Here is a 24,866-nt window from a genome sequence, read left to right as displayed (position 1 = left end):
TAATAATGTGGACCATAATTTTTATTCTACATAAACAAATCACGGGTTTGGATTCGTGAATTCAAACCATACTAGTGAAGTAATTATGCGAAAATAGGTATTCGAGTTATCTCAATATAAAAATATTTTTTAAAAACAAACCAAAAAACAATATTAAATGCCCCATATTCTGACCGTGCAAATATAATGAACACAAATGATGAATGTTGTTTTTCAAAACAAACAAAAAAAAACAATATTAAACGTCACACATAATGACTGCAAGTATAATGCAACATAAGTGATCAATTTAAATAGAAAAAAGATTTAAAGACCTATTCAAAAAAATGGTCAAACTTATATTAAGGCGTAGTTTAGCCTAAAATTAAATACTTAATCTGGTAAGAACAGCAGTCATCTGATAACTTCCAAAGAAGTAGTCCAATGACTCACTCTGTTCTGGGCATGCTCATTTCCTTGTTGCAATTTTTCCCAAGATGGCAATCATACCAGTAGTACAAGATAGAAAGAATTAAAAAATAGAGACGAGAAATAACATTAAAAAGAATAGAGGAAACAAAGAAACCCCAAACAGCCTCATGGATTATGAACAAAATGAATGCAGTGTAACCTTTGGGACAAAAAGCCTTGTTCGACCAATTTAATACCAGCTTCTGAAGCAGTCTCTTATATTTTGCATGCACACTTGTAAACATACTCACAGATATAGAAAAAGATAAAGAGAGGTTAATTTGCTGTTTCGCCAGCAGGTCCAGCTCGGGCAGTCAACAAAGGTTGAAGAGCTTTGACTACAATGCTCATGTTAGGTCTGAAATCAGCTTCATATTGCACACACAATGCAGCAACAGCAGCCATCTGTAATCAAACAGGCATCAAGGTGGTTATAACATAACATTATTCTTAATTAAGTCAATAGCTAGGTGTGGTTCCTATAAACGTTCCCACAAAAAATACTAAAAGACAGTAAACACCTTAGCAACAGCTTTTGGTGGGTATTCTCCTCCTAGTCTTGTATCAACACACTGTCTGACTTTATCCTCACTGAGTTTTGGTGTAGCCTGAAACACACATCAATTGAGATTAGAAAGGATTTAGAGTGGACAGTAAATAATAATAGAGAAGCTTGGGTTCTGTTTCTTTATTCTTTTGTTGGGAAAGGAAAGGAGGGTGTAAAGGTATAGCATAAATTCATACCCAAGTAACCAGACTCTGCTGTCCACGTGGTAGTGTATGATCAACAGGTTTTCTTCCGGTCAAAAGTTCCAAAAGGACAACACCAAAACTGTACACATCACTCTTAGCATTTAATTGTCCAGTCATTGCATATCTGCATCCACAAGATTAAGCATAATGTTTAGAAGTTGAAGCTTGGACACTTATAAAAGACAGTTTACTCAAATAGATACTATGATATAGAAACACAGCATAGGAATTGGTCATGCATATCCAGTCAACTGTGGCATAAAGGACATTTTATATGGCTTTTCCAATAATTCTTCAGCATTCATACTAAAAAAAGTGGTCCATCACATCCAATAAGGATAAAAAAACATGTGATCTTATATGTAACTTGAAATCTTACTCAGGTGCATGATAACCAAAGGTTCCAAGGACACGAGTGGAATGAAGACGTGCGGCCATGTCTGGAGCCTGATTTGACAAATCAAAATCTGCAATTTTTGCAACATCATCTTCAAAGATTAGCACATTGCTTGACTTGATGTCCCGATGAATAATATGGGGATCAGCCTTCTCATGCAAGTATTCAAGCCCTCTTGCAGCCCCTACAGCAATTTTCACTCTTTGTGCCCATGTCAAAACTGGACCGGGTTGTGCTCCTTTAACCCCTTTTCTGCCTACATGTAAAAAAACAATGATGAAAACATTTACATACAATACAAACTAAACTAACAGATATCTCAAGGAGAAGAAACATTGCTTGTCAAGGCATCAAAAAAATAACTAATGTTAAAATCCATAATCTTCTCAGTTCCTCTAATGTAGAAAAAAATTCAACCACTGATTGTCGACATTGATACTTTTCAAACTTGCCCAATTGAAAGAAAAAATCATATACCATGTAAAATGTCGTGAAGAGAACCATTAGATGCAAACTCATAAGCAAGAATACGGTTGTTTCCATCAACGCAGTATCCAAGCAATTGGACAAAATTATCATGTTTCAGCCTTGATACCATAGAAACCTGAAAGCCAGAAAACCACAAGGTGTCATCTGTAAGGGAAGAACTTCAATGACCTAACAAAAAATACTGAGCCAAGGTTGTAACACAAATATACCTGGGCCAAGAATTCCTCATCAGGCTGTTTACTGGCATCTAACTTCTTGATTGCTGCAGCCTGGCCATTCTTAAGAACTCCATAATAAACTCTTCCATATGATCCCTCTCCAATCAGAGAATCTTGTCCAAAGTTATCAGTAACTTCTTTAAGTTCATCGGCCTGTATCTCTGGAACTTCAATGGGCTGCACTTTAACAGTCTGAGCTCCCGGTTTTGTAGACTCGGAAGCATGGTAATTTCCATCATTCCCTGAATAGTGAAATTTATCAGCATAGTTTCAACAAATTCACATCAAGTAATATAATCAAACAAATTAAGCTTATGAGTCAAATTACCTGCTGGATTTTTTACAATATATGGTCCACCACTCTCAGCAACCTTGTGGATATCATCCTCTTGGCAACAGCTGAAACAACTCATGATTCTTTCCTAACAAAATTAAGTCATAAGCCTGTCAGATGATACAAATAATAGTTCATTTCTAAGCTTCAAGAAAGTAGATACATCCTATTGATCTTACAAATTCAACACTTCAAATAAAAAGAAATAAAGAAGCAAATATTGCATTTCTGTGAATTTTCTGTACAATCGGATTATATTGAGTTCTATTATCAAGTTTCAAGTCAACATAGCTTCACTTCATTCGCATAGTATGAAAAATTGATCATACAAAATGCTTCCACTCAATTGATTCATATATAAGCTAAAATTCACAATAATTACCTACCTCTCAGAAATCAATGCCATGAAAAATAAAAAAAATCAAGTGTTAATTCTAAATTATTTGCATAATATCATCATCATCATCATCATCCTTTAACAACAATTACACACCGTGATATTAACGTAATGTTCCGTTACAATTTGAAAAAAACTCAACGCTCCAGTTACATAACTCAAACCGAGTGAAGCTAACGAAACCAGATCGAATCAATTTACGCTAATCAGACAAACTACAATCAAAATTCAAGCCAGTAATAACAGATCGGTCAAAAGCAAAATCAAAATTCAAAAAAATGCTCATCCATGAATCAAATCATTGAAACAAGAAACTCGATGAAATTCGATCACGATAATGAACACAACATGTAGATTTTCAATTGCGAAAGTAAATAGTAAAGTAGGTGAGAATGAAGATTGTGATAGATCGATGAAAACGTTACCTGAAACAACGAAACGAGAGAGTGAAACTGTTGAGATGAGAGTGTTGAAGCGGTGGAGAGTGATGTATGTGAAGGAGAAGATGCGTAGTGTTGAGTATTTGAGTCGACGAAACGGTGAGGGAGTGCAGGATAAGCAGAGAGGGTGCGTAGAATAAAGGGGAGGGCGAGGTACAGCACAGCTTTTGACTCGCTTTGAGTTGAAATAAGAACTTCGATTATTGTGATATGACTAATTGGGTTAAGTGGTGTACGAATGCGATACAGTGGATTTTTATTACACTAATTAATTAAAGATATTTAGGAGACTTTTTTCTTTTCTTTTACGTGTTCTGCACCGAGTTTGGCTGGCTAGACTTGACCTTTGTGAGACTACACGGTTACCCCGATTTACTATTATTTTGGTAAAAAGTATATTTTGTCGGTAAATATAAAAGATTTAACTTTTGTATTTTTATGGCATAAAATAATTTGTATAAATGTGAGTGAATTAAATTATTGTGGTTTAATTCATCATTTCGTTTTAAAAAATGGACAAATCATCAAATCGGTGAGCGTACTGATTCCCTGATTCATTAGTTGAACCACTGGGTTACTGGTCAAACCGCATGATTAAATTGGATTAAACCGGATAACTCGGTTGAATAAATTGGTCTCTATTGCAATACTATATATTTATTAAATCGGTTGAACCAAATGACTTAGTCTCTAAAAAGTATCATAACACCTACAAAATTTAACAATTTTAAAATATCATAATTTCCCTTGTTTATTTTTTACATTCAAATTCTAAATATAATCATCAATCACAACAAAATAATACAAAATATAAATTTAAATAAATTTTAAATCAGTCTAATTGCAAGTAGAGAAAAATTGTTCCAAATAAGGTTTGAATAAAGTCTAATTATATTTTAATAATATTTTTTATAAAAATATATGAAAACAGCGTCGGTTTGTGCGGAAAAAAAGAGTATGCATTTGAATCACCGGTTTTCTAAAATTGATGGTTCACCGGTTTTTTCCGGTTTTGACTAGTTTTAATCGATTCTCAACGGTTCAATAGCATACCTAATCCAGCAATCAGACCAGATCGGTGACCTTTCCGATTTTCAATCCGACTGGCCGGTTCGGTTCAGTTTTTAAAACACTGATTTCTTTCTTTAACTTAATTTATTATTTCTCTTTGGTCGCTTAATTAAATGATGAAGATTCATGATAAAAATCGAATTCGTCGATAAAACTAAGAATGTGTCAATAAAAGATGAAGATTTATGCCTTTATTTTTAATGCAGGAGTTGATTATCGGAAAGTTTTTCTCTCATTTATGTCTTTATTTTTGCATTTACAAAATGGTTAGTTCAACACAAATCATGCATTCAGGGTGACATATCATTGAGTTGGGGAGATATTTCAATTACTCACACATCAAATGATAAATGCATTGATTTTCATAGATCTTCATTTTCTACTTTTTTTTTTATTGACGGATTTTGAATTTTATAGACGGATTTTGGGCTTATGTCGTGAATCTTCACCTTTTACTACTATGTTCAATTATTTTAAAGAGGTTTATAACCCCCTCAATCTTACATATTTTTTGTATAGAAGTATAATGTTGGCCTTAAGTGATGGTGCATGCCATGTTAGTATTGTTTTCCACTATGTCATTGCTAAGTATATGTCTAGACACCAAAAATCTTCCACGTGGCATGCCATGTCAACTTCTATTAAAGGAAGTATATGGCATGGACCAAAATTATGGATGAAAAACTTTAGAATGACCATTATTCAAAGAAAATTTTAGAGGAACAAAAATTGAATTATGATATATTTAGGAAGACCTCAGACATATTTTATCCTTTTATGTTTTATTGAAATGTTGAAAATAACTTATGTTTGTTTACTTTATTTGTTGCAAGGACGTTCGTCGCTGAAGGTGCCCACCTATGAGGCAAAGCTGGAAAAGTTCTTAGATGTCTGTAATACGATGGGAGAACTGACTTTTAGAAAATGTGCGGATAGCAAGAGTCGCCACCGACTTTTATTTTATCCAATTGAAAAGGCTAAAAGAACAGAAAAAGACCTTTTAAAAATACTTTGAGTTCGGGGGGTAAGTTATACAAAGGGAAGGTATGAGCACCCTTTGTATCCATGGTTATCCATGGGCTCTTAATTGCTTAGCTCACTTGTTTGTTTGAATTGTTTGAAAGAGTGTCGTGTGTGATTTGAAAAGATTTGAATAAGGACTTTAGCTTGTAAATAAACGTAGCCTTTTTGAATTGATTTGAAAATGAGTGGAAAGTAATTTTGAAATTTAAATTTTGAATAGAGCAAGCATTTAAGAGCAATTATCCTAAGTTAAATTTTTTGTTCTCTAAGACTTTAGTTGGAAAGGTCTATCCATACCATAAAGAGGGCAGGTAGTCCTTTCATTGGATTTGAAAAGGATCATCGAGGCTTATCGTTCGCCATAAAACTGTCCCTACTATAGAGAGGGTAAGTAGTCTTTAGGGAAGGATATAATAGTCATTTTAAGGCAACAATAAGGATACCTTAGTATTCGAAGGGACTATCATCAAGATCATTTATCGTAGGCAACATCGAAGGGACGAGATCTTTTTGTGATAATTTTGTTCGTAGGCAGCAGGCTAAGGTATCCCTATATCCGAGGGGCTTGACTATTTAATCGAAAAGGCAGCATAAGAGGAAGGTTACCATTAAAGGTGTGTGTGTGTGCCACAATCAAGTGATTCAGTTCGGGTATTTTATCTTGTAAAATTAGTGATTTTATGTTCAATTCATGGTTTATCACTCCCTAGGGTTACTAACCACGCAGTTAAATAAAGGCAGAATTAAAAGTTCCTACGCTATTACAAGGCTTCGGGTGGGGGATTACATAGCCAAAAACTCGTGAATGCAAAAAATAAAAGGCAGAAATTTAAAAGGCAAAAAATAAACCCTGATTACTATTACATGGCTTTGGGGAAGATACAAAAAATTAGGCAAACGATAGAAACATAATAGAAGGCAAACCCCAAATGGGGGAACAAGTTAACCACAGTTAATAGAATATACCAGCAAGACAAAGCAAAAGGCAAATGAAAATAAGGCAAAAAATAAATGGCAAATAAAACCAAATTAAAATTAAAGAGACAAAAAGTTTTTGAAAACAAAAGGGTGAACCCTGATTTTAAAACATTTTATAATGAAAAAGGTTAGTAAAATATAATCAAGTTAACGGACAACATCTACCTAGGACTTCTAGGTTTACCTAGGGTTTTGTTTAAAATCGAGGCTAGGCGATCCTAAAATTAATTATTGGCTATAAACTTAATTAATTTAAATGGACTAATCCTGATTAAATTAACCCTAAATTATTTAACCTATTTTATTTAACTTAAATTAATTAATTAATCCTAAATTAATTATTTAACTAATTAAAATAATAAATCTAAATTAATTATTTAACTAATTAAAATCATTAATCTAAATTAAATTAAAAAAATTTAGTTTTATGAAAAAAATTAAGGTTAAGTTAAATTGAATTTAAAAAGTAATTAATTAATTAAAAAATAATTATTAGAAAAAAGTAAGAAACAAAAATAAATCAAATAAGAAAAATAGATAAAAAAATTATTAAAAAAACTTGGCGCGTGATCTGGTATGGTGAGATCCGGAAGGTCCATGGTGGACCTGCATCTCTGCGCGCGTTGGATTGGCTGGAAGAAGGAACTGACGGCTGGAACTGAGGGAGTATGGTACATGTACAGAACAAGGGCGCACCGGATCTATTCGTCCACTAAACAGAGCGCGCGCCAAAAATTGTTTGAAACGGACCAATTACGTCGCGCCAACTCATCATTTTCCTCCTCCCTCTAGGCCGAATTGGCTACGAAACGTTGGCTACGAATTAGCTACGGTTTTGCCACCATATATTCGTAGCAAAATCCATGATTCTTGCACCTGTATTAAAACGCAACAAGAACCAAAAACAAAAGCCCAGATCACACCTATACGCTATTACGAACCTAATGGACCTGTTAATTGGACCTGAAATCGCGTGTAACCTAGAATCCCTCTTTTGAAGAGGACGAACCCTAACAATGGTGAAACACCATACATGCATCAAAGCTCAAATCAAACAATCCATAAATCACCAGAACATCAATATAAACACAAATCCAATATCAAATCATGTTAAGAATGCATGTATATATGGAATTGAAGTTAATTTATTTTGATGCAAACTGTGGCTTAGGGATGATGATTCTTGAGGCTTCCGACTTCGTTTGTGATCGGGGAACAATCAATGATGTTCCAGGAATATGCTTGGACCTTCAAAACTCCTTGAATCAATCACAATCACCAAGAACGAATTCAATTTTTTCTTGAATTTTGTGACCTCGGGTTAGGGTTCTTGAGGCAGTGAAAATGTGTCCTTGGCATCCGAATAAGTTGTATACTTATAGTGGAAGGGTTTAGGTCAACAATTTTGAAGTAAATCTTGATGAATCAAAGATTGAAGTTTTGGAAAATTTGATTTGTAAAAACTTCTAAAATAGGCCAATTTCAATCCAATCTTATTTCCACGAAATTGAGTCAAATATATTGTCTAATTGATGATTGAATATGATTGGAATGCTCTCTCCAATCAAATATTTGCTAATTTTGGTTGACTTTTAAAAAAGACCTATAATCTTTTGGACCATATCTCTTAAATTAAGCATTTTTTGCCTTGGCATTATAGAGACAAAGTTGTAGAGAATTCAATTTCCTTCAAAATAGGCTTTGGTTGGGAAATTTCTAATGTTCCATGTGAAAGTTATGGCTGGTCAAAGTTTAGTTGACTTTTAGGTCAAAAACCTAATTTAGAAACTTTGAGTTTTGTTGATTTCTGAACTTTCCTTGATGAATCATGATCAAACCTTGATCAAATGATGAATTTTACTTCAAAATAAGGATGTTGACCAAAAATCAGGAATTTTGACTGTATTTTGACCACAGTTGACTTTTAGGTCAAACTAGTCGACTGTTGACTATCTGGGCAATTGATTGAGCAATCTTGGGAACTGAAACTTGAATTTTGTCATAGATATAGTTTGAAACCTAAGGAATCATATGAAGTCCATTAGATACCTTTATTTATCCTTTTTCACCAAGGAATTCAAAACCCTAATTTAAGAGTCTTTGATTAAGAGAGTGTGCACTCAGTTAAGTCTGAGCTTTTGATACTTGGATGAGACTTGCATAAAAATATGGTGGGCAAATTTTGGGGTATGATAGCTGCCCCTGTTCAATCTTCTTAAACCTGAGGATGTAGAATGGTTTGTATGCCAATCGGTATCTGAAGGTGGAAGAGGATTGAACACTAGAATACCTAGAAATTTGCCCTTGTTGAGATAGGAAATTTTGCCAGAGATGGGCTTGAAGATGCCATCTGGTTTTGATAATATGAAAGTCAGAATGAGTCGTACATTAGACTGTATCCGAGCTTGAAGTATTAAGAAGTGCTTGTTGGAGATGGGCTTAAAGATGCCATCTAAAAGAGATAATTGTCAGAAGTCTAGAAGGTGATGCTTTCACAACATCTTAATGATATCATTGACTGATCTAGAAATTGTTACATCAAACTCGATTGATCCCTTTGTTGGCCTACTATGATATGTTCTCCACATAACTTTCAAATTTTCACCAGTCTTCAACGTAATGTTGTTGTAGTTCACATTTCCTTCAATATCAATTGATAGTGTATGAAACGCAATCTTACCCATCTTTTTATTCTCGGTGTGGGGTAACAGATTATCTAATTTGGATCTTAGAACAACGAGACTGGTGGTGTCCTCCGAGAGCTGAAAAGTAACAGGCGATTTCACGTCGTTGAAATACACAACTGCCATATACATTTTAAAAAGATTTTTTAACAAAACATGATCCCAATTTATACAAGTTTGGATTCACTATGGATCACGCACAACTGTCGATTCAATCACTATCGTACAAAATTTTCGGCAAAATTTGAACGGTTGAAATTTAAACTACCTAATATTTCACAGTCCTGCTAAATATTTGATAAATGCATGAGCTTTTCAAAAATATTGGTGATTTTACACTACCACATTTTCCAATACTTTAGAAAAAAAATGGTAATTCTTGGTGATTTTTAAAAAATTGGTATATTTTTTCAGGCATCAAATTTTTTCACTTACAATCTTCGTTAGTCTTCAGCCCTGATTTTTACTTTCATACTACTCTTTTCACTTACACTATCAAATTTTTTGTGTGATACTTTTAACAGAAAAATTGTCAAAATATTTTAGGTGTTATGAAAATTTGAGGGGTGTCACGTACATTTGGGAGGTGGCAGGGCAAAATCTCCTCACGTGGATAGGAAGGAGAATTGTTTAGCCCACTTAACAACCCAAAAACACCATTAAGAAAAAAAAATCAAAACTTAGTCTTATACCACTACCAAAACCATATGTAACAATCTAAAATCAATTTAGGTTTTATTTCTTTAAAACAATATGCAAAAATAATTTTGTTATATCAAAATTTAAAAAATCACTTAAGTTTAAATTATTTTGAATAATCTTTCATACAAATTATATTTAAAATACGTAATCTTGATTAAGTTTTATTTTTATAATATAAATATTTATGTTACTTGATGTCATAGTCTTTTAATTCATAAAAAAGAGTTTAAAATAACTTATACTATTTTTATAAAAAAAAATCATAATTTGTTTTGAAAATAGAAAAAAAAATTAAATTTTTAACGAATAAACATTTATATTATTTTTTAAAAGTAGTTTCTTAAAAGATTTATTTAGAAATGAATTTGTGAAAAGAACTGGAAGATTATCGCACAAATGAATTTATTAAATGTTTAGACCATAATTTTGTTTAAGATCATGAAGAGTGGAATTTTTTTGCAAACATACATTTTGTTTGATCTACTTTAATATAATAACCAAGTAATACTTGCAATGCTATCTTCATAAATAGTTATTGTGTATATTATTGTCTAACAGCAAACCATATATCTCTTGTATGTTTTGAATTATAGATTTCAACAAAACATATTCCTTACTTGTCTCGGGTAGTGATAAATATTCTGCGTGGTTTGATGATGTTATTATTAAGGTTTATTTCAGATATCTTCATGAAATGGTTGTGCCACCGCATATAAACAAATAAGATGTTTGTGATTTATCATTATGAAGATTGATAAACAACCTACACATGCATAATCAATTAATACTCATATTCATTGTACCTTTAAGGTAATGAAGTATATGTTAAATTGTGTTGTAATGTTTTTGTGTAGATACATAACTACATTATGACAATGTATTGTCAAAAATGATATATTTATACACGTATAATTAGAAAGATGCATTAATGCTCCTAAAATTGCACTAGGATCTGGTACTTCAAGACCAAATATTTATTCATTCTTTTTTCGAGGTATGGAAGAACGTGTGGATCTATGTGTTTACAGTTACAAATGTATGCAACCGTCAAATATCCACAATATAGTTTTCAAATATCCACAATATAGTTTTGAAGATGACAACACTATAACGTGAAGTTTTCACCAGTCAAGTAATGATCAAGATGTTTTGTTAAGATCGAGATTTTTTGTTTGTAAGACCAAAGATGTCATAGCCAATCTCAATAAGTACAGCACCTAATGTAAAGCGGAATTTGGTGGAGTCCCTGATGATCTTTGGTCAAGGAATATCTGATGACAGTGTCTATCAAAAAGCTCTATTGAAGCTTCAAAGTTTGTGAAAGAGAGAAAGTGTGAAAGCTTTTTTGGTTGATGTCTAAGTGATCAGTGTATTATAAAGATAGTAGAGTAACTTTTAAATTACTAAGGCAATACATACACTTACCTAAAAATGTTTTGAACGTCTTTAAATTTTCTAAAACACCTTAAAACCTATAAAGGAGCCATAAAGGTGCTTGTGGGATTGACCAGGAGTATTAATAATCATTTTGGAAGCATTTGTACATTACTTAATTGATTAGGGACTTAATATAGTCAATTAAGGCAAGGAAAAAGTGTCTTAATCGATTAAGAACACTCATAATCAATTAAGACACAAAGTTGTTGTTGGATTTCCTTTTTGGAAATTAGGGTTGACGTTAGTTTGAAGCTTCTAATCGGTTAACCCTGTCACTTAATCGATTAGATCATTTAAAGGCTCGTTGAGCTAAATTTCTTTCCTATAAATAAAGGGTTTCTCCTCATTTCAAAACACACCGTAAAAATTATTTCTATAATACACTACTACATATTGTACATTTTGTAATAGACTTTTACCTCCACCATTTATTCCACCGAGGTGTTTACTGTGGAAAATGGTAAAAAACCGCTAATCTTCCTAAAGCCTAAAAACTAAGGGTCACTTGCAGGATCGACTAGCTGATCCTAAGACATGTAACTAAGGATGACTTGCTCAATTCGACAAAATACTAGACTATGTAAGAAACGGTTTTCTCCAAAGCGTTGAACAAGTATGGTTTTCCACAAAAAGATATTAATATGACTTGACTGAGGGTGACTCGTGACCAACAAGAAGTTATAGCATTTAAAAGAAATACACAACGAGTGCACCTTTAGTGAATTCCATTATCATAATGGAATTAGTGTAGAAAACATAAATGATGATGTAAAAGATTTGTTCAAAAGTAAAAGAAACTATAACGAGGTAATCAAAAGGAATAATTGAAAAGAAAGGAAATTGCATTGAAATTAAAGTGGTGATTCACGTACATTAGCACTCTTGAAACTTTCTGCTTCCTTACGCTCGGAATGTAATGTTTTTCTAAGTGATTTAGTACAAATGAACACACAAAATCCTTCGCTGGATCCTTTATTTATAATGACTATAACCTAACCGCCTATAGCCTAAAACTTGTTAAACGTTTGACACGTCTTAAGTTAGCTGCTCCCCACGTCTTTGGCGCTCATTTTTGGAATACTCTTGCGTATCTGCTGGTGCTTTCAAATTTTAAATGTCCCGCTCGAGTGTCTGTTTCGACACCAACATCCAAAATATATTTAGAACTTTTTACAAGTCTTAATCCTCAACGTGGTCGACGGACATGCTTCAACCATCTCGCTTGTCTACGATGTCGACCTTCTCCCTTCGCTACCTTATGACTTTTCCAGCTCATTGTCGACCTCAACTCCTTGCAAATTGCATTTTTCTGGAGTATAATCCCTTCATAGGCCCTTTTCCTAAACTGCATCACTCAAATACCTTAAAATACTTTTAAGGTAGCACGAGGTAATATCTATTCATTAGGCGCATTTCTTTTTCTTTTATTTATAAATAACTTTTTCCCTCGGTCAAAGGTAAGAACCATGGTGAAAGATAAAAGAGGGAAACGCCTTGAATCCCAACACTCGCAATTTTGGGATTTCTTCAATATAAATGAGTCGTGTTCCTTTTCTTTTTACTTCAAAATTAAAATTAAACAACTTTTCATCACAGTTGAAAGCTAACAATTATGGTGAAATGTAAAAGTGTGTTATTGAGAGACATTTCACCATGATTGTTAGCTTTCAATTGTGGTAAAAAAATTTCCTTTATTTTTTCATATTAAAACAAATCACATATATAAGCGAAGCATTTTTCACTTCTGAACACAACACCTCCCTAGCTCCACGAGTGAAACCCTAACCTCTCACGCCTTATCCCAATCTCCATAAACATACACACATAATTTCTTCACAAACCTCCATCATATCTTCTCCTACTTGTATATATCAAGGAAAAATGACACAAAACTTGCAAGAAGAAAACACGAAATTCATTTCTTTGACTTCTTCTTCACATTTCTTATACATGAAACTTTTCAATCATTCATGTAATGAGTTATGTTATTGTTGTTGTTCAAACTCTTTGTTTTTGTATTTTTGTGTTTGTGAGAATGTTATATATTCTCGTTTTTATATATGACTTAGCAAAGTTTTGAATTTTATATGTTGTTGTTGTTGTGACTTAGTAATGTTTTGAATGTTATATGTTGTTATTATTGTTTAGAATGTTATATATGTTTTTTTTTGTTCTCTATATGATGTAAAATAAAATTCTCTGATTTTTTTTATAGAGTGGTCTTCTTCCTTCCGTACCGACTAATCCACCCGAGAGCATTACTGTCCCACGTAGCCTCCGAAAGTTGGTCCTAGGCTCCTTCGAACTTAGGACCTCAAGGGGAGCAAACCCTTGAGACCCAAGCACCCTCCCACTAGGCCAACCCTCTCAGGTTATAAAATTCTCTGATTGACTTCATCTGCAATTTTCATTTCATTCAATCTAACATTTCTAGAGTACAATAGAGTGATTGAAGATACAATTGAGTTTATTATATCGTATGTGAGTTGTGTGTTTTACCAACCTCTCACTAAACATATAACCTTTCAAATTTATTTAGAAAATAATAATCTGGAAAATCAAGTTATATTTGTATATTTGATTAACAACTTACACTAATCAATGTTTTTCAAGCTTTTTGTGACTCATTAACCATATCTCACTCTGTAACAGTTAAAATTTGGTTTAATATTTCTAGTTCTTCAATTAACACTTCCTTCACTACTAGTTCATTCTATAAAGCATCAAATTTGTTGAGAAATTCGGATCCATCATCATTATCATTATCATCATCATGATGTTGATGATGATGATAACAATGATGATGATGATGATGATGATGAGGAGGAGGAGGAGGAGGAGGAGGAGGAGGAGGAGGAATCACAATTTCTCAATAAATTTAATGTTGTTGTAATTATTAAAAATAAAATAAAAAGAAGTAATTAATTTTTAAAATAGTTTACTAAATCAATTAGAATTTATTTTTAATTAAACTTCTTTTACAAATAATAGTTAAAATATTTTTTTATTAATAATTAAATAAACATTATTTAATTGTTATTGTCATTTAAGTGATATTTTAAATTAATGATAATATTAAATGAGAGATTAAATCTTCTAACCGTACACAAGTTTCAAATTTGATATTGAATAATTTTGGATAGTTTTTGTTGAATAATTTTGAGGAAAATCAAGTGATATAAATTAGTCTTATTAGCTTTTAATGCTAATTTGTTTTATTCAAATTTTGTGATACAGTATCAAAAAGTCATTGGAATAGAAAATAAATTATTGGTTAGTAATTGTTGGGAAGATATAATGCAATAATTTTATATCAGTTATTCATAACGTATTCAACGTTAAAAAATGTTTTGTTTCTTTAAAATTATTATATATTTGAGATCTTATACAGAGCTAAAAAAACAATACAAAAAGATATATTTTTTGGTAACAATATCACATTAGAGATAAAAAATTTCTTGCGAGTTCTGTATCCTTGATTTTTGAGAAGAGTCTGTTAAATCATGAGGGATTAGTAATATGCAGAAAATCTTTGAGGACAATGCGTTCAGCGTCTCAGACTATCTAATCAGTTTTTTGTTTTGCAGGTCTTCATACCAATATCAACAACAAATGCTTTGCAGAATAAACTAGTACATGAGGAAGTGATGATCAAAGAACTAGAAACACCGAACCAAATTCTAATTGTTAAAAAGCATGAGATGGATAATGAGTTGCAGGAAGCTTGAAAATCATTGATTAGTGTAAGTTGTTATATAAATATAACTTAATTTATTAGATTATTATTTTCTAAATCAATTTGAATGGTTATATGTTCAGTGAGAGTTTGTGAAACAAGTATTCCATAAAAGATATAATAAACTCAAGTGTATATATCACACCGGTTAAAGTTCACAACTGTGGTGAAATATAGTGATGTACCATTTCAAAATGCCAAAATGTTATAGCTGGGTAACGAACACATGACCATTCTACTTTTCACTATGTTTGGAAAAAATAACTATGGTGAAATATGGCGCATTATTCTGTTTTTTTACAATGGCCACTAACTCGTGGTGGAAAACATGACACCTAGGCACCGTTTGGTGCGCAGGATAAGAGACAGGATAGGATATTTGTATCTTATCATATCTCAATTCAGTGTTTGATGACACAACATGATATGATAAGTTAATCTTGAAATTTATCCTATCATGTCTCACTAGTTCAAATTTTTATCCTGAATATGAGCTGAGTTAGAATCCGGCAAGATAGGATAAGAAAATAATCTATTAATTTTCCCCAATAAAATATATTTTAAAATAAAAAATATAATATAATAAAAAATAAATAAAAATTAATATGATAGTAAATTAAAAGATATTAAAAATAATTTTTTTTTAAATATGATATTATCATAAAACTAATTTTTTAACTTTATATAATATAAAAAATTAAAACCTAATAAATTGAAATATTTAAAATAAAATAATTATTGAAAATTTAAAAAATAATACTAATTTTATTGAAATTTAAAAGAACTTTGGTAAAGATAAAATGACAATTGAATAAAATTTGGTGAATCATACATACATTCTTAGAAAACTTGTTTCTCGGTAAACGTTGGTACTTTGAATGATATTGAGTATTGTATATAATTTAACACATTAAATCCTATCGCTAAGATTCTAATTTATACTAATTCGACCATAACGGTCTTTTCCTAACAGAATGTCACGTTCGCTATTTCGCATGTCCTTCGATTCCTCGGACTTTCACGCGTCCTTTTGGATAAGACCAAACTTTAAATTTGAAAAACTCCTTCCCTTCGAAGCGCCAAAATCAACCAACGTGATTGTCGAAGCATTTCTTTTTGAAGCTTCCAAAACATCTTAACTTTCATCTGTTTCACAAAAATAAGACCTTTCGCCAATACTTAGCGAAATACAATCACTCATGAGCTTGTTAGTCAAAACCTTCATGAGATCAATTTGAATTTCTTTTTGAAATAACTTTCTTTCAACAATCTTCATTTTAACTCAGCATTTCCAAGTCGTTGAAATTTCCAGCTAACAAGAGGTAGGAATGACTTCAAACCACTTACTAAACAGACCCTTATTCTTCAATGATGATGGAGTATGCTTATTGAAAAGAGAAGATGATATTTTTTAAAAGGGGATGGATTGCGATTTGCAATATCTTAAGTGTTGTAAAAAAAGGTTTATTTGTTTTCACACATTTAGTTGATCGTGTTGTGGAAAACAAATTTAAAGAAATCTAAACGAAAGAAGATAGAGAAAATCAGTATAGTACAATTGAAAAGCAAAAGCTATCATCTTTATTGCCTTAGGAATATATGAGTTTTTTTTTCATGTTTTACATTGTAATTCTGCAAAAAGATGTATGAAACACTTTCAAAATTATCCATGAGGATACAACCTATTCAATTATGTGCTTTCATGTACAGTCATCTGCAGATGATTTTAGTAGCAAGTGATCCTTAATGGTTTTGATGATGAAAACACCTAATGTCAAACGACATTTGGTGGAGTCCTTGAGGATCTTTTGTCAAGCAATCTTTGATGACGGTTTCTATCAAAGAAACTTTATAAAGCCTCATCAGAAAAAAGAAGTCAAGACTCAGATGAAATGTTGAATCAATGCTAAATTTAGCAAGGGATCTTGAAGCTTAAAGGTTCTAAAAGAGAGAAAGTGTGAAAGCTCGCATGATCATGTGTCTGAGTGATTAGTGTATTGCAAATGTATAAGAGTAACTCCTAAGATACTAAGACAATTCACACACATGAAAATAGTTTTAAACCTCTCTCTTTAGATAAAATTACTTAAATCTAGGGGTGGCGAACGGGCATGTCCGTCCCATTTAAGCCCGCCCCACAAAAGCCTGCAAGAAAATGGGGCGGGGTGGTCATGACTGATGGTGCGGTCCTAAAACTTTTACCCGCCCCGCAGAAAAGTGATGGCGGGGCGGGCTAAGCCCGCGGGCACTGCACTTTTTAAGTCTAAAATTGCAAAATTTATGTTAATGTCCGTGCCCGCAAAAGCCTGCATAAAAAACAGGGCGGGGCGCGGCGGTCACACTAGAGGGTGAGGGCATAAAACCTTGGTCCTCCCCACACAAAAGTGCGGACAAAATGGGCATGCCCAATGGGTCGGGCCTGTTTTGCCACCCCCTACTTAAATCTCTTAAAAACCTATGAAGGTTATGAAGGCATAAACACCATAAACTAAAAAAAATGTATAATATAACTTTACAAAACTATTGATAAAAAACAATTAGATCTTGATTTCTTTATATACCCTTGCTATGTAATTTCATCTGTGCACTACAGTTGCATTCTCATTATCACGATGAATTAATAAAATAATTATGCCAAATCTCTTGGCACATAATCCTCTTCTTCAATCAAAACCCCTCATATCTTAGGTGGTTTTTTTAATTTAAGAAGATTCTGACAAACATTAATCCATATATCACAGCTCAAATAGTACTTATGTCTAAAATTATTATAGGTCAAACAATATTTACTCATGTAACTTTATTGCATCATGATATATGACAATTGCATGAATCCCTACTAAAAAATTATATAAACCGAGTAATTAAAGATAAATTTATCTACAAAGATCTAATATAAAAAAAAACGTAGTTATTCATAGTACAAACCCTCGTAACCAAAAAGTTTGAGAAAAAAATACATAAATTAAAGGAAAAGAATTAGACTCCAACAATGATAGAGTTTTCATATTTGTCCTCTGGAATACCACATGTCTCTATATATGGTTGATATTTGGCAAACATTTCTTTTATATTATATTTTATTCACTAAAAGTAAATCCAAAATAATTTTAAAAGTTATATTTTAATAGTTTATCAAACAAGTTATATTAAGTTATCTATAATATAGGAAATAATAACAAAAAGAGAAGAGCAATATAAAATCATAATTTCCAAACAATTAATCAACTATGTAAGAAACAAACAGCAATCTTACTACAAGTCTAAATTTCTGGCTTCCCATTAGATTGAGTGTAGTCCATGTTATGGTGATTGAATTATTTTCATTTTCACCTTTTCACCCTCTGTTAACGAAAAGCTCTCAGAAATGCAAAACTACACAAATCGGAACACATTTTACAACTGATCCGGTTCACATTTCCGACAAACCGGAACGCTTTAGGTAAGTCATCCGGTTCACAAAATGCACATCAAAATGCATTGGAAAACTATTTCGGTTCAGAGACAATGCACACCGGAACACTTTCAAAAACTCTTCCGGTTTAGAGGCCTGCATACCGGAACACTTTTGGCAATTGTTCCGGTTTGAAGGCTTGCGTACCAGAACCCTTTTTGAAATTGTTCTGGTTTGAAGGCTTACGTACCGAAACCCTTTTTGAAATTGTTCCGGTTCTAATAATTTACACACCGGAACCCATTTTCCAACTGTTTCGGTTATGTTTTTTTTTCTGATTTTTTTTTTAATGTTGTTTTGTATTTTTTTTTAAGATCAGCAACATGCGTACTCTAGGATCAAACGGGAGGCCTACTGGACGATGTCGCACTGTAGATGAAGCTGGTATGTCTGTACCAGTTCCAGAGCCACCACTTGAGCTAGTTGGGTATCCTGGAGGACCTTCGGATAGATCATTACTTGTTCGATACGAGCACCATGTTGCTCGACGTCTATGGTTCAGAGAGGTAAGTAAAATTAATTTATCTATTTTATTCTAATTTTATTATTTTAAAATTAATTAATTCTTATATGTTATAATGTTAATTTTTATTTATTTTCAGGAAAGAGGTCTCAAAAAGGAGCTTAAAGTCGCAGGACACGGGACGAAGCTGAAGGAGAGGATTCCTCATTTGCTCCCACCAGAGATGGAAGATGTGGTGTCTAGGTCAGGTCTGACTTGTCTCCGAAGAACCAGTCTGACCAAGATAGACATAAATCTTGTTTCAGCATTTATGGAGCGGTGGCATATAGAGACATCGTCATTTCACATGCCATTTGGTGAGATGACGATTACATTGGATGATGTTGCCTGTAACACCCCAATTTTACTTAAATTATTTTAATGATTATTTGTCATGTATGTTGGTGATGTTAGGTGCCTTAGTGTAAGGTAGTACCTTATGATTCATAAGAGTTAAGGGTTGTGAAGAATAAGTCCTTAGAGGTGCATTACTAAAAATGTAGAAAAAGGGAGGTGTAGTGAGAATGCTAGATGTTGTTATTTTACAATAATTATTATTAGTAAAATAATGGGATAAGTATTATCTTATTGGAGATAAAATAATTATTTAAGTTTATTTTAATTTAGAGAAGGGCGTTGTTGGAATATGGAGTTTAGGGTATATTTGATAAAAGAAGAATAGAGGAAAATAGGTTTATTTTTTATCGATCGTGAAAAAAAGAGAAACCATGGAAAGAGGCAAAGGCAAAGAGAGAAGAAGGAAGATCAAGGGAAGGAAGAAGATTGCTTGAACTGGAGAACCAAAAACCTAAGGTAAGGGCGGGGTTCCGATTATCTAATAAGGGATATAACTGTAGGTAATTTGATGATCTCACGTTAGGTTTGGGGGTAGACAAAACTGTAGGATTGTTCATATTCGATTGATTTTGTGTGCAATCGATGTGTTTATGTTGTTTATTTGAATGTACTTGGTGTTTGATGTTGATAATTGTTTCAAAAAGCAATAAAAATTGATGATTTTTCGTGTGGGGATGTTGGGGTTTTGGAGTTTTGAAATGTGGATTTTCGTAGCAGCAAAATATGAGTTTTTTTGAAACTGCTACAGCGGGAACCAGTTCCTAGTTTGGGGGAACCGAGTTCCCAAACTCTCTGTATTTGAAAAATTGGAATTTTGGGGATGGGAACCGATTCGCAGTTTGGGGGAACCGGGTTCTACTTAGTCGGAATGAAATTTTTCTTAAAAACTTCAAAAAGCCATAACTTTTGACTCGGATGTCCGTTTGAGGCGTCGTTCGAACCGGTAGAAAGCTAAAAACATTTTCTATCCTTTGATAATCATGTCCATAACAGTATCCAAATACTTAATCTGATTTATTTTATTATTTAAAATAGCGATGGGGAATAGGGTGTTACATTGCCAGTCTGCTGCACTTGCCAATTGGGGGTTTGTTCTGGTATCTAGAGTAGTATGTCACTGAGGAGATGGCAGTTGAGCTTGGCATCCAGTACTTGGGAGTGGAGAGGGGTGAGATGACTCAACATGTGCGTGACTGCAGGGGATCTTATTATTCATTGCAGTGGTTATATGATAAATTTGTGGAGCATCAAGTTGCTAGTAGCTGGGCATTTGTGACCAGGGCATATCTTATGATGTTGGTGGGTTGTACGATTTTTTCTGACAAGACTTTTACTCTTTTCGAGGCCCGATATTTGTTTCTTTTTAGAGACTTACATGGACTTAGTGCTTACAGTTGGGCATCTGCTGCATTAGTCACTCTCTATCGACATCTTGGAGATGCATCTATCTTTAGTTGCAAGCAGCTAGGTGGATATCTTACTCTTCTACAGGTATTCATGTAAATTAATTTTTATCCTTTAATTAATTGTATGTTAATTCATATATTTTTATTTATATTCTTTATATGATATAATTTATTTGTTAACAGTGTTGGATTCATGAGTACTTTCCCACACTTGGAAGGAAAGGAGAGAACTGGCGTCCATCTGAAAATCATGGGCTTCCTCGTGCGATGAGATGGTCGTACAAGCAAGGAGCCATGAAGGTGGATGAGCTTAGACCGATTTTGGACCAACTGACACCTATAGACGTCGTATGGTGCTCATTCAAGGATCACAGACGTCACCGTCCTTTTGACGAGCTATCTCTGTACAGAGGTTTTCTTGTTTGGGCTGACTTACATGTTCCATACTTATCTGACAGGTGTCTACGCTAGTTTGGTCTTAGTCAGTATATTCCGCCGCCACCTCCTGCTGATACGATGAGCAATGATGACATTATGGTGAAGTGGATTGGTTATGACTGGAGCATGGCGGATGTGGTTAGAGACACCGCAACAATCAGATTCCCCTCTGAGATAGTTGATGGATATTTGAAGTGGTATTACCGTGTGTCGCATCCTCAGTTGGCGTCGCCTCCACCTTGTTCGCGTAGAGAGGTTCTAGTTCATGTATTTGATGCAGGACCCGATGATCCAGATTGGGCTTGTGCTTCCACATTGGTTTCACCGTTATCTCCTACAGGCGGAGGCAGAGGAGGATGATCCAGTGTATGCTGATTTATTCGAGGTTTTACGTATAGCACGCGAGCATTGATTATTGTTGTTGTTTTTTGTTTTTTATTTGATACACTTTATGGATTGTCCTTTATTTTGATACACTTAGATATTTTCTAAATTATGATTTATTTTGTGGTTTATTTTGTATTATATTTTATTTGAATGGATACGATCTTGCCGACACTTTTGAATGGATAAGATTGCACCGACACATTTGCATGGATAAGATTGCACCAACACATATGCGTGGATAAGATTGCCAAAATGTCCTATAAATAAGGGTTAATATTACATTTAATAAAAACTCAATGTTGAAGACGTCCTGCAAATCCTAACATCCAAGATGTCGCAGCTTGATAACGAAACATTTTCCAATCTAATGTGATGGGTGGCAATGGGAAGCCTTCTTTCATATTAACCTGATTACATAGTAATTTTAATTATGTCATATATAATATATATATATATATATATATAAATTAACACACATAATTTAAATAAAGGTTACATGAATCCAATGATTACTGTTGACAAGGCCAATGCAGTATGTAGGGGCGCTTGGAGAATATGTTATTGTCATGGGAAAAAAAGTCAAGCACGGGTTGCCTAGATGCACAAGAATGACATTATACCGATTCGCTATCAAATAGCCCATGTTTGGTAGTGACAACCATTTATCCGGTGGTTGAAAACCAACATTATCTTTCATCAATCCATTTCTCACTTCAGATAATCGAGCTCTGAACAATCTCTCATATAAATCCTACTTATCTATCATTTCCATGTCCAACTCACGATGAACCATTGTCCAACCATCCTCACTATACCCATGCAATGATGCAATGGCTCTAAATCCTCAATTACCATCTAATTCAATATTAACAACCTCGTTAATATATGGCCTAATATGATATGGAAACTGAAGAGTGAAATCCTGCTTCTTTGACTGTGATTGCTTCTTTGACATTGATTGCTTCCTGGAAGTTTGTGATGCTTGCGATTGTATTTGTGAAGATTGAGACGCCCGGTCAGCATACTCATAACCTGAAGGATCCCAATAAACATCATACCCAACCGGTTTCTTCCCTTTCCTCTTCACTCCTCCTTTGGTTTTTATTTTCTCAGGTGGTGGACACAATGAAGTTATTATGGGATATGCAAGTTCACAAACCCTACTTTTCAATGCTCTTTTCCCAACAACATTTAGTGATTTAAACCTTCTCCACAATTCATCAATTGCATTACTCATATCCACCTCTGAACCGGCTTCCTCATCTAAAGGCAACTCACCTTCCATAGATAGTATCCTCCAATGAAGATGAACAGTTCTATTGGTAATGGGAGTCCATTAACAACATATTTTCCCATCTCACAAGCACAAGGTAACCCGTAACTTGTTCTCATAGTACAACCATATTTTCCCTACTATTTAACACATAATCAAGCCTCAATAACTCTTCAGCAATGCGTCTCAAAGCAGATCTCGATACCGAACCACGCAAATGACCATAAAATGGACTAATGTGTGCGTGCTCAACCTCATAAAAACTTTTTTGAAACGAAGCTCGAATGAGTGATGATAAATTTCACTTTATTGTTGATTTCAGTCTCTTTAACCCATCAGATAATCTCTTCCCGTGTGACAAATCTTTGAGAAGTTGTGAAAGCAAAGGTGGTATCTACAACTGTCTCGTTTTTTTGACAAATCTGGAGCGGAATTTCCATACCTGAAAAAAACAAAAACAAAAATCAAAAAATGGAAAAACCATTCTGGAAGACATATGAAAAGAGTTCCGAAAATGCATTCCGGAATACATTGGGAAACTCTTCCAGTTTGACAAAAGCGTACCGGAACACTTTCTAAAAGTGTTCCGGTTTGGTTTTCACCTTTCCGGAACAGTTATAAAAAGACTTCCGGTTTTTTTTCTTGTAAACCGCAAGAGTTGGGAATGAGTTCCGGTTTGTTCATTTACATACCGAGAGACTTGCATGAAGTGTTCCGAAATTAATGTACCTTTCAATGACCTGAAGATCCATTTGGCTGCTTCCTAGTGACGCTTATTATGTTTCGAAACAAACATGCAACTTGACTTAAATCTTGTACCAAATCTGGTATAGTGCAAACCATAATACAGATTAAACAACCAATGACAATGACATAATGAACTTTTGACATACTCTCAACTTTTGTATTTAACTTTGGACAATCATCAAATGAGATCTTAAAGTGATTCTACAAAGGATTACTTGTGGTTACGTTAATAGGTATAGGTGCTTTTAATGATAACAAAGGGATCAAAGTAAAATATAAGTTCAGATGATCGACTAAAAAAATCAAAATTTCAAGAACATCATAAAAAACAGTTTCATTTGCTAAAGGTCCGCCTTGTGATCATATGCCTTGTTGTCTTATTTTTCCCTAGTAACAAAATTTTAGTATTAAGTGCAGTGATCTCAATTTACTAAGGTCACACAAACATACACACACACACACACACACACACACTCTCTCTCTCTCTCTCTCTCTCTCTCTCTCTCTCTCTCTCTCTCTCTCTCTCTCTCTCTTGTTGGGATTTTCTCTCCTATTTGGAGTGGCCCAAATGGATGTGGGTTAGTGACTCATGTGTGTGTAAGACTTTGTTGTTACTCAACAAAGAGAATTAGGTCATTCATTTGTTACGTGAGAGAAACAACAAGAAAAGCTAGAGAGAATACACTATTCCTGCAGCCCCTTTTTTGCACAAATCAGTTCCAAAAAATTGGAGCTTGAGCAAAATCCAACGGTCGATCGTCGTGAAATTTTGGCACAACGTTCATGACTCATATGATCAAATATGAACGGTGGAGATTGAATTCTAAGCTTTGTAAGCCAGTCTGCCAAGTCGATCTTTGAGGTCAGAATTTCTTGGTGTTTTTGGGTTGTTTTGTCTCTATTTGTTCTTGTTCTATACCAAGATTGATTGTAGATCTTGATGATGTTTATGTATGCCTATAACTAGTGTTAGAGAGAACCTTAATTGTATCCATTGTTGATTATATTGGAGATTTTAAGTGCCCTACAGGTCCCGTGGTTTTTTACTCCTAGTTATTGGAGGTTTTTCCATGCTAAAATTGTGTTGTTTGGTGTGTTATTTTGTTGAATGTATCTAAGTTGCATTTCATATTTGGGAGAGTTTGTGTTGTTGGATTATTCCGTTGCATTTGTGATTTTCTCCCAATCTCTCT

At 33.6% G+C, this 24,866-nt stretch overlaps 2 protein-coding genes across 3 annotated transcripts; one reads left to right on the top strand and one right to left on the bottom strand.

The window, feature by feature from the left end:
• Positions 1-562: 562 nt before the first annotated feature.
• LOC131643974 (pto-interacting protein 1-like) lies at positions 563-3,711 on the bottom strand. 2 transcript variants are annotated; one of them, XM_058914351.1, is made up of 8 exons: positions 3,464-3,711; positions 2,636-2,724; positions 2,299-2,549; positions 2,078-2,204; positions 1,583-1,856; positions 1,195-1,327; positions 972-1,058; positions 563-855 (listed from the first exon to the last, which is right to left on the bottom strand). In XM_058914351.1, the coding sequence occupies exons 2-8, from the start codon at positions 2,718-2,720 to the stop codon at positions 727-729; spliced, it is 1,086 nt and encodes a 361-aa protein (XP_058770334.1). In that variant the 5' UTR covers positions 2,721-2,724; positions 3,464-3,711; the 3' UTR covers positions 563-726. The 2 variants fall into 2 exon arrangements, with proteins under 2 accessions (XP_058770334.1, XP_058770333.1); XM_058914350.1 differs by having other exon boundaries at positions 2,636-2,729; positions 3,464-3,710.
• Positions 3,712-18,584: 14,873 nt separating this feature from the next.
• Positions 18,585-21,299, top strand: LOC131652533 (protein MAIN-LIKE 2-like). Its single transcript, XM_058922417.1, has 6 exons — positions 18,585-18,692; positions 18,878-19,069; positions 19,166-19,415; positions 20,458-20,519; positions 20,644-20,913; positions 21,012-21,299. The coding sequence occupies exons 1-6, from the start codon at positions 18,585-18,587 to the stop codon at positions 21,297-21,299; spliced, it is 1,170 nt and encodes a 389-aa protein (XP_058778400.1).
• The last annotated feature ends 3,567 nt before the right edge of the window (positions 21,300-24,866 follow it).

The sequence above is a fragment of the Vicia villosa genome, linkage group LG1 (assembly GCF_029867415.1).
Source record: "Vicia villosa cultivar HV-30 ecotype Madison, WI linkage group LG1, Vvil1.0, whole genome shotgun sequence".
Taxonomy (NCBI): domain Eukaryota; kingdom Viridiplantae; phylum Streptophyta; class Magnoliopsida; order Fabales; family Fabaceae; genus Vicia; species Vicia villosa.
The sequence above is the reverse complement of the archived record's forward strand: the minus strand, read 5'-3'. Positions and strand labels throughout refer to the sequence as shown.

Excerpts from the sequence above, each read along its gene's own strand:
- LOC131643974 (XM_058914351.1), bottom strand. The coding sequence starts at position 2,720 with ATGAGTTGTTTCAGCTGTTGCCAAGAGGATGATATCCACAAGGTTGCT. Across the intron at positions 1,857-2,077 it reads TCTTCACGACATTTTACATG|GCAGAAAAGGGGTTAAAGGA; the intron begins GTATATGATTTT and ends TTTTACATGTAG. Across the intron at positions 1,059-1,194 it reads AGCAGAGTCTGGTTACTTGG|GCTACACCAAAACTCAGTGA; the intron begins GTATGAATTTAT and ends TGTGTGTTTCAG.
- LOC131652533 (XM_058922417.1), top strand. The coding sequence starts at position 18,585 with ATGCATTGGAAAACTATTTCGGTTCAGAGACAATGCACACCGGAACAC. Across the intron at positions 18,693-18,877 it reads CACTTTTGGCAATTGTTCCG|ATCAGCAACATGCGTACTCT; the intron begins GTTTGAAGGCTT and ends TTTTTTTTTAAG. Across the intron at positions 20,914-21,011 it reads GATATCTTACTCTTCTACAG|TGTTGGATTCATGAGTACTT; the intron begins GTATTCATGTAA and ends ATTTGTTAACAG.